The 10,220-nt window shown below is 36.6% G+C and overlaps 1 protein-coding gene across 1 annotated transcript in view; it reads right to left on the reverse strand.

Moving 5' to 3' along the window:
• Positions 1-386: 386 nt before the first annotated feature.
• Positions 387-10,220, reverse strand: part of LOC106870044 (uncharacterized) — an 11,589-nt gene continuing 1,755 nt past the window's right edge. The window contains exons 2-5 of the mRNA XM_089340190.1: positions 7,213-7,356; positions 6,641-6,752; positions 2,546-2,810; positions 387-1,728 (exon numbers count right to left, since the gene is read on the reverse strand). Of these exons, the coding sequence (XP_089196316.1) occupies positions 1,429-1,728; positions 2,546-2,810; positions 6,641-6,752; positions 7,213-7,356 (821 nt within the window). The 3' untranslated portion in view covers positions 387-1,428. The remainder of the gene's footprint in view (positions 1,729-2,545; positions 2,811-6,640; positions 6,753-7,212; positions 7,357-10,220) is intronic.

Genomic DNA, 10,220 nt, shown 5'->3' on the forward strand with positions numbered 1-10,220 from the left:
TATATATATATATATATATATATATATTTTTTTTTTTTTTTTTTTTGAGACAATTGTAGGTGAATATGATAATTAATTAATAAATTAATTTGTATCCATTAGATCTCTCTGCTTTCTAACTCCATAATAATGTTTGATATTTCACAATATTTTATATATATTTATTAATGAATTATCTCTTCAAAATATAATATACTAAACCAGTGTATCTTGGATTAATATCCCTATAAGAGGTTTAAATAACCTCATCGTGACTATATATACATATATATATATATACACATACATGGGGTGGGAAAGCAAAACTTGAAAATAATATATAAGTTACTAAATTGTTTATATCACAACCAGCAACCTAACAGAAATATAATTTTAACACAAGTACATAGAGGTATAAAAAGATAATTTATTCAATATGTCCACCACAGCCTTCACATGCCACCTGAAGGCATTACAACTTACCATGATGAAGTACTCAGACATGTTGTCCCATTCTTTCCTTAGGATTTGCTTAAAATGATCAAAACTTGAATGCAAAGTTCTGTTGGTCGAGTGATCCTATTTTCTCCATATGGCATAGTCCAGGGAGTTCAAGTCTGGGCTGGAAGAAAGCTAGAAGTTAATCTAAATATTCCATCAGCATAAAATCTGACTGGTTTTGAAGAAACAAAGTTTTCTAGATGCATTCTGACTCCGGCTGAATTCTTAAATGTTTTTCCTTGCAATGAATTCTGTAGAGACAAAAACAAGTGGTATTCAGATGACACAATATCAGGAGAGTATGGCGGATGGTGTAATAGATCTCAGCCAAGTTCATGTAACTTTGTTCAGGTAGCCAAAGACACACACATGGTCAACCATAGTCTTATTGGAACACTACCCCTGTCCTGATGGCAATCTCTGGCATCAGTTCTTTGATATTTTTGGTTCAAATTAGCCAGCTGACGACAGTATACATCAGAATTAATGATCTGGTTTTGGGGGAGAGGCTCACAATAAATAATGCCTTTATGATCCCATCAAACACAAAGCATAGCGTTTTTGGCATGGATATTTGTATTTGGTTGCTATTTTGGAATCTTTTTCACACTACATTTTCAAACACAATCCATTTTTCATCTCCAGTCAAAAGTTATTTAAAAAAAAGGCATGCTTTCATTCCATTTCAAAAGCATATCACAAACGGAATACCAGTCCAAGCATGACCACATCCTAATGACTGAAACAAGTAAAAGTTAGTTTATCAAAAACTACATTTTGCAAAGTCTCCATTAAGCTTTGAATAACGTATAACGTTATTTGTGCAAGGGAGATTTACCTACCATTTCTAGCAGGTCAAGGTTTCCTAGTTGACCTCTGCTATTATGAAGTCAATCATACCAAAAATGTCAAATCATAGACCATCCTTTATTCTACAATCTTTAATTGTTATTGAAAGTCAACTTCATGTGAATTAGATCTCAGTCCGCAGAGTTTATGAATATAATTCTCTTGAGAACAATTAAAATAATGCCTGTAGGTCATACAATATTGACAAAGAAAAGGGATTGAGTCCATGAGCAGTCCAGCTCTTTCTTCATGTTGGCTGAGTTTATCAAGCAGGAGTATTTTCAAGGACTGGTACTTGGCAATAGCATTGGAATATCGTAGCTTCTGTTTTTCAGTTACACTTTGTTTCAATAGTTGTCTTAGATGGTTCAAAATATTCTCCAAATGAATCATCTGGTTCTAGAAATAAAAAAAATTAAAAAATTAAGAAAGAATAAAAAGTTTTGAATGGTACAACAATGCACTATAATACAAAAAAAAAAAATGGACTATATACTCATTGTATTTTAGTTATCTATAGTCCGATGATATTTCGGAATACAATTCCTTCTTCAGATCTTAGATGGAGTCTCTGCTATAAACTGTTTACCAACAGTCTTTTTTTTGTTTTTTCTTGAAGTGACACAGTAGTGGTCTCACGAAGCTCCTTTGTTTTCTGTTTTCGTTTCTCATTCTGTCCACGTTTCTTTTTTTATGGCCTGTACCCATATATGCATGTATGTATACATATAGATGTAGGTATGTACATATATGTATGGATATATGCATATATTTATATATTATTTATATTATTATATGATCGAATGCCACGCATCTTTCTCCAAGTAAGTTTTATCTATCTATCTATATATATATATATATATATATATATATATATATATATATGGGAGAATATACAAAAAATAACAACAGACGAGGACAGGTGGTGTAAATAACAAAAGTATATATTAGTATGACGCTCGGGAATACGGAAAGTCTTTGACGTTTCGAGCTACGCTCTTCAACAGAAAGAATACGGAGACAAGGAGAAAAACACGGAGAAAAAAAATTGAAAAAAATACACACACACACACATATGTCCATCTAAATGTCCACCTACCTCTGTATCAATCATCCATCTATTCATGTACCGTTTATATTTCAGTCAATCTTATTTTTCATCAAACTAATTAATCTCTATCAATGACATCAGCAACAAGCTATTAATCACTCGTACCTGTGGATCTTCCAAACTGAGATAAATCAGGTGTTCAAAAGCCATTGAGAAAATCTCAACCTCTGATACGCTGCTCAAAAGATTGTCACTGTTAACATCCAATATGGACTTGAAATACTTCTTGGCGTTATCAAATTCCTCTTTCAGCAGATAGCAGTGTGCAATCAGTTGGAGGACCTTTATCTTTCCGATGTAGTTTGGGTTTATGTAGTCGTAGATGGCCAAAGCCTCATGCAATGTTGTCAGACTCTCGGAGATTTGACACCTGGAATAAGAAGATGGCAGTGGTGCTTTCATGGGGAAATTCAGTCAGAAGAGGCAGTGGTGGTGATTGTGGCAATGGTGATAGTGATAATGATGATGATGATGATGATGGTGGTGGTGGTGGTGATAATGATGGTGGTGGTGGTGGTGGTGGTAGTGGTGAGATAAAAGGGGGATGAAAGTAATGATATAAGGCATGTGGCTTAGTGGTTAGGGATTTTTGGTTCGGGGCTATAAAGGTTGTGAGTTTGATTCCTGGAAGTGTGTCGTATGCTTGAGGAAAACCCTTTTTTTTTTCATTTTGCTCCTGTCCAAAGAAGCACCTGTAATTCAAAGGGCTAGCCTTGTCATATTCTATGTCATGCAGGATATCTCTGAGAACTACATTAAGGGTACACTTGTCTATGGAGTGCTCAGCCACTTACATGCTAATTCCATGGGTCGGCTGTTCCACTGATTGGTTCAACTGGAACACTTGTCATTGTAATCAATGGAGTGCCATTTATATATATATATATATATATATATATATATCATCATCATCATCATCATCATCATCATCGTTTAACGTCCGCTTTCCATGCTAGCATGGGTTGGACAATTTGACTGAGGACTGGTGAACCAGAAGGCTGCACCAGGCACCAATCTGATCTGGCAGAGTTTCTACAGCTGGATGCCCTTCTTAACACCAACCACTCCGAGAGTGTAGTGGGTTCTTTTATGTGCCACTGGGACGAGGGCCAGTCACGTGGTACTGGCAAAGGCCACGCTCAAAATGGTGTTTTTTTTACGTGCCACCTGCACAGGAGCCAGTCCAGCGGCACTGGCAATGACCTCGCTCAAATGTTTTTTTTTTCATGTGCCACTGGCACAAGTACCAGTAAGGCAACATATGTGCATGTGAGTGTGTATATATATATATATATATATATATATATATATACATATATAAAATTTAGATCCAAGGTGAATATGGTACTTAAGTTTAGGCACCAGAATTAAGTATGGTATTATCCATACAATTCCAAAATGAGGTGATTAAAATCAAAATAAGCAACAAGGATATCCAAAATTAATGCAGTACAATCGTTTCATGCAACTCCATTTATTTAAGCAATGTGAACATTATATTACACATTGCTCAACTAAATGGAGTCGCATGAAACGATCATACTGCATTAACTTTTTGATATCCTTGTTGCTTATTTTGATATATATATATATATATATAGAATTGTTGGCACTCCGTCGCTTACAATGTCGAGGGTTCCAGTTGATCCGATCAACGGAACAGCCTGTTCGTGAAATTAATGTGCAAGTGGCTGAGCACTCCACAGACACGGGTACCCTTAACGTAGTTCTCGGGGATATTCAGCGTGACACAGTGTGACAAGGCTGACCCTTTGAATTACAGGTACAACAGAAACAGGAAGTAAGAGTGAGAGAAAGTTGTGGTGAAAGAGTACAGCAGGGTTTGCCACCATCCCCTGTCGGAGCCTCGTGGAGCTTTAGGTGTTTTCGCTCAATAAACACTCAGAACGCTCGGTCTGGGAATCGAAACCGCGATCCTATGACCGCAAGTCCATTGCCCTAACCACTGGGCCATTGCGCCTCCACTATATATAGAATAGTACATACAAAATGGGGACAAAATAGTATTAGAGTAGTGGGTTTTGAGGTAAAAGAGAGATGAACATAATATTAAATTTAGAGAATTCATGGTTGGCCCATGAAACAGTGTAGTGAAATAAACAAACTTTTTGATCAGTTCAAATGACTTTAATGTTTAAACCGTTTATCTAAAGCTAACATATTTTTTTGCCTCCATAGCAAACTACTGAAAATGGTCTTTTAATAGCTCAAATATGTCCTAGATATATTTGAACTGATGGAGAAGTTTTTTTTATATATAAAGAATATTAATGTTTTAATTAATCAATTAATTAATTAATAGCACACAGTTGGTTACAGTGATGTTAGTGCAAGTTGATCCAATCAACAGAACAGCCTGCTTGTGAAATTAATGTGCAAATGGTTGAATACTCCACAGTCATGTTTACTCTTAATGTAGTTCTCTGGGAGATTCAGCATGACACAAAATGTGACAGGCTCTTTGAATTACAGGCATGACTTATTTATGCCAGGTGAGTGGACTGGAGCAATGTGAAATAAAGAGACTTGCTCAAGAACACAATGCACCCTCTGGATTTGAATTTATGGCCTAGCTATTTTTCACAGAATATACAGGGTGTCCACAAGGTCTGGATACATGGAGTAAATAAAATCATAACATAAACAATTAAATATAAGAAATAATAATTTCTTAAAATATGTGTTGATCCCCATGTGGGTACATGGAGTAAATAAAATCACAACATAAACAATTAAATATAAGAAATAATAATTTCTTAAAATATGTGTTGATCCCCATGTGGGTACATGGAGTAAATAAAATCACAACATAAACAATTAAATATAAGAAATAATAATTTCTTAAAATATGTGTTGATCCCCATGTGGGTACATGGAGTAAATGAAATCACAACATAAACAATTAAATATAAGAAATAATAATTTCTTAAAATATGTGTTGATCCCCATGTGGGTACATGGAGTAAATAAAATTATAACATAAACAATTAAATATAAGAAATAATAATTTCTTAAAGTATGTGTTAATCCCCATGTACCCAGACTTTGTGGACACCCTGGAGAATAGGTAAAATAGAATAGATATAAAATGGTGTTAGAGATGTAAGTATTGAGATAGGAGTGAGATCAAAGTAAACAAAAAAAGAAATTAATTTTGAAAAGTCTAGAAAACCACCATCATCATCATCATCATCATCATCTTCATTTAACGTCCGCTTTCCATGCTGGCATGGGTTAGACAGTTTGACTGGAACTGGTAAGCCATAGAGCTGCACCAGGTTCCAGTCTGATTTGGTATGGTTTCTATGGCTGGATGCCCTTCCTAATGCCAACCACTCCGAGAGTGTAATGGGTGCTTTTACGTGCCACCAGCACAGGTGCCATTTACACAACACTGATAACTGCCATGACTACAACTACGATTTCACTTGGTTTGACAAGTCTTCTCAGCACAGCATCACCAAATGTCTTGGTCACATTCAAAGATCATACTATCAGCAACAGTCACAATTACAACTTCATGGGTGTCATTTACATGTCATTTACATGTCATTTACATGACACCGACAATGGCCGGCATGATGAGTCTTCTCAAGCACAACATATCACCGAAGGTCTCATTCACTTGTCATTGCCGCTGTGAGGTTCAACATTTGTAGATCATGCTTCGCCCTATCATCTCATGTCTTTCTGAGTCTACCTCTACCACAGATTCCCTCCACAGTTAGAGATCGGCACTTCTTCACACAGCTGTCCTCATCCATACGCATCACATGACCATGCCAGTGCAGTTGTCTCTCTTGCACACCGCATCTGATGCCTCTTATGCCCGAAGTGAGATGCAGGAAGAGAGAAAAGGACTACTACTTCTAAAGCCCTTTACTTCCTATGGAGCCTGGGCAATCAACAGTTTCTCTCTATCGTTCTCAACTTTTCTGCTGCTCTGTAGTTGAATCCCTGTATTTTTACCTCTTCCTCAGGGCTTATTTTTAGGGTGTCATGTGACCACCCTCCATGCTGGCATGAGTTGGAGAGTCTGACAGGATCCAGTGAGCTGCATCAAGCTCCAAAGTCAGTCTTGGCTTGGTTTCTACAGCTGGATGCTTTTCCTAACACTAACCCCTTTACATTTTCAAATAAAACTTGAGCAGTGTGAATGGTCAAATAAAAACTACTTACATTCTCAAATATATTTGTGCAATGTGAATCAGCACCAAACCAGTGTTCATATGGAGCCAGCCATTATTTTTTTGGATCTTCTCTGCATTGAACAAAAGTTTCAAGGCTATGTCTGGAGGTAAAATGAAAAATAACAAGTCAGAATCACCCAGATAATACAGTTCTATATTTAAGAGATGAGGAATTATTTACATTATTTACATTATTTACATTTGACGGATATTTGTCCTCATCTTGTTTGTTGTTAACACAACGTTTCGGCTGATATACCCTCCAGCCTTCGTCAGGTGTCTTGGAGAAATTTCGAACCTGGGTTCTCCTTCCTAACGATGTTCCTATTATTATATTATTATTATTATTATTATTACTATTATTAATCAGGCCGCTGCCATGAATCGAACTCGGAACCTTGGGGTTAGTAGCCCGCACTCTTAACCACTACGCCATATGCCCGTGTTAACAACAAACAAGATGAGGACAAATATCCGTCAAATGTAAATAATGTAAATAACCCAGATAATAGTTTAGTCAATTTTAGATTTTTCTTACAAGATTTAAAAATGTATACTTACGGTGTTTCCCACAATTTTGAGACAGGACATTTGCTACATTGCAGTATGCTATCACAGATTTCTTAGGGTTTACATTCACTATTTTTAGTCTTTCAACAAGGGAGGCATTATAAAAATGCAATGCTCGTTCCATTTGTGCACCATCTATAGAAAGCAAAATGAAAATTATGTAAATAATACGAGTTGCACAGATGAAACAAGTCCCTGTACGTTACAATGAAGGCAACCTCTGTAAGAAATCAACCGCTCCAATATAAAATTACTGAGGCTCAAGACACTGACCCTTACGAAGGAGATGACTAAGGGCTGAGATATCTGGAAGACTGCTGTACTCATGAAGACCCATTTACCATAGCAGAATTGATACTGGTGCTGGTACCACATAAAAAAGCACTTGTGCTGGTTTCGTGTTAAAAAACACCCAGTACACTCTATGGGGCCATTGGTGTTAGGAAGGGCATCCAGCTGTGGAAACCATGCCAGAACAGACAATAGAGCCTGGTGCTGCCCCTGGCTTTATCAGCTCTGGTCAAACCATCCAACCCATGCCAGCATGGAAAATGGAAATTAAATGATGATGATGATGATGATTAGATTGAGATGAACTTTAGTTCTGTAATACAACTCTCTGATCCTGCTAGGTGCCAGTGTCATGTAAAAAGCACTGGTGCTGGTGCCACATAAAAAGCATCCAGTCCACACTGTAAAGTGGTTGGCATTTGGAAGGGCTTTCAGCCATAAAAACCATGCCAAAACTGACCTTGCATGTGCAGGTGCCACATAAAAAGCACTCAGTCCACCCTGCAGAGTGGTTGGTATTAGGAAGGGCAGCCAGTCATAAAAACTCTGTCCTGCCAAAACTGACACAGTAGCCGGCTCCTGTCAACCATCCTACCCATGCATGCATGGAAGACAAATGTTAAACGATGAGGATGGTGATGTACAGGGCTGACTGTTGGAAATATATGTATAACATGTGATGAAGTATGGTGGTGAGACTTAGACATTGTACGTGGACATTAGAAAGAAATGAGTCCAACTTAATTCTCTGAATATGTCATATTTTTTGCATGGAAAAGTAGAATACAGGCAGAGTGAAGGAGTGGCTGGTTATTAAAGGCAACGGTTGATATATCCCAAGTACATTTATACTGGTGTGTCCTTGATGACTCACAATGAGGATTGGTGCTACTACTCTGCACTGAAACAACTCATATAACAACCAGAAACAGACATGTTCCAGCCTCTAACCCACATGTCTGTTGTCTCCTATTACAATTATTTTTCTATTGCTACTATAATGGCTTCTGATTCTCCAAGGCAGTGGTTCTCAATTAGGGTTGATATAACCCCTGAAGGTGTTATAAGAATTTTGGGGGCCCACGCAACCTCATAGTAAATTGGGGATCCACAATAAAGGCCCTGAAAAAAATTTTGCTTTAGATATATCTATTGTAAAAAACAGCTAAGTTTCCGTCTCTAACATCTTACATAGTTCAACCTACACAAGTTAATGTGTGGTAAACAAAATAGGAATTTTGAAAGAAGTTTCTATAAAACTAGTTCTTGAACATTGAATGGCTATGGGGGTCCAATGGAATAAAATAGTAATCAAAGGGGTCCGTAGATAAGAAATAGTTGAGAACCCCTGCATTATATGTATGTATTGCAAGAAACAGCTAGGATTCTTTCTCTAACATTTTTACATAGATCAACTTACACTGTGTGAAAAACAAAATAAGAATTTTGAAAGAAGTTTCTATAAAACTAGTTCTTAAACATTGAACAGCTATGGGGATTTACCAGAATAAAATAGTAATCTGGCAAAGGTGGTGAGCTGGCGTAAACGTTAGCATGCCGGGTGAAATGCTTAGCAGTATTTTCGTCTGTCTTTATGTTCTGAGTTCAAATTCCACCAAGGTCGACTTTGCTTTTCATCTTTTCAATGTAATCGACTTAATCCGTTTGTCTGTCCTTGTTTGTCCCCTCTATGTGTAGCCCCTTGTGGGCAATAAGGAAATAAGAATAAAATAGTAATCAAAGGGGTCCATAGATAAAAAATGGTTGAAAACCCCTGCTCTAAGGTGATACAACGATAACAGGATTTAAGATTTGTTTGTTAGAAAGATAAGGTCATAACATATTTTCCAGCATAAAAGTCAATGTAATACATAATGCAAACATGTAGAATAAATATTCAAACATTGTCCCTGTCTTTCCAAATCCTGCTGCATTCCACATGCAGGTTTTTGGTTCCAGAAAGAAAGCTGTCAATTTTGATCTGAAAAATTTCAACTTGTACTCTTTTATTCTTTAGCCATTTGACTTCTGCCATGCTAGAACACTACCTTAAAAGGGTTTTAGTCGAAGAGATCGCCCCCACCCCCGCTACCCCGAGGACTGATTCTTTGAGAAGTCTAGTAATTATTCTATCAGTCACTTTTGCTGAACAGCTAAGTTACAGGATGTAAACACACCAAAACGAGTTGTGAAGCAGTGATCGGGGGGGGGGGGGAGCACAAACACAGACACAAAGACACACACACACACACAGATATATACACACATATATATATATATATTTATATAAGGGCATTACTATACATGAATGCCCTTATATAAATAAATATATTTTAGGGAATAAATGATGGATTTTTCCCTTATGAGGTTTTTTTCACGCTAGCTACTTGATAAATTCTTATGAAAGACTTTATCCTATTATTGAATTATACATACATATATATACATATACGACAGAACTATACTACATAATCTTCTCTAAGGATAAATTGATCAACAAAGTAAAGAATAATGCTCTGAAATGTATGCATATCATAAGAAGTACGTTTCGTTGGTATAAATGATCTTAGGATGTGAGGAAGTACAACATGATATCTCATGTATGTTTGTGTATGTGTAGTTATATGGATGAGTGCATATAAGTGTGTGTATATATGTGTATCTGAACGGAGATAAGGATACGCACATATATATATATATATATATAT

Source organism: Octopus bimaculoides, chromosome 23, assembly GCF_046866305.1.
Source record: "Octopus bimaculoides isolate indiv1 chromosome 23, ASM4686630v1, whole genome shotgun sequence".
Taxonomy (NCBI): domain Eukaryota; kingdom Metazoa; phylum Mollusca; class Cephalopoda; order Octopoda; family Octopodidae; genus Octopus; species Octopus bimaculoides.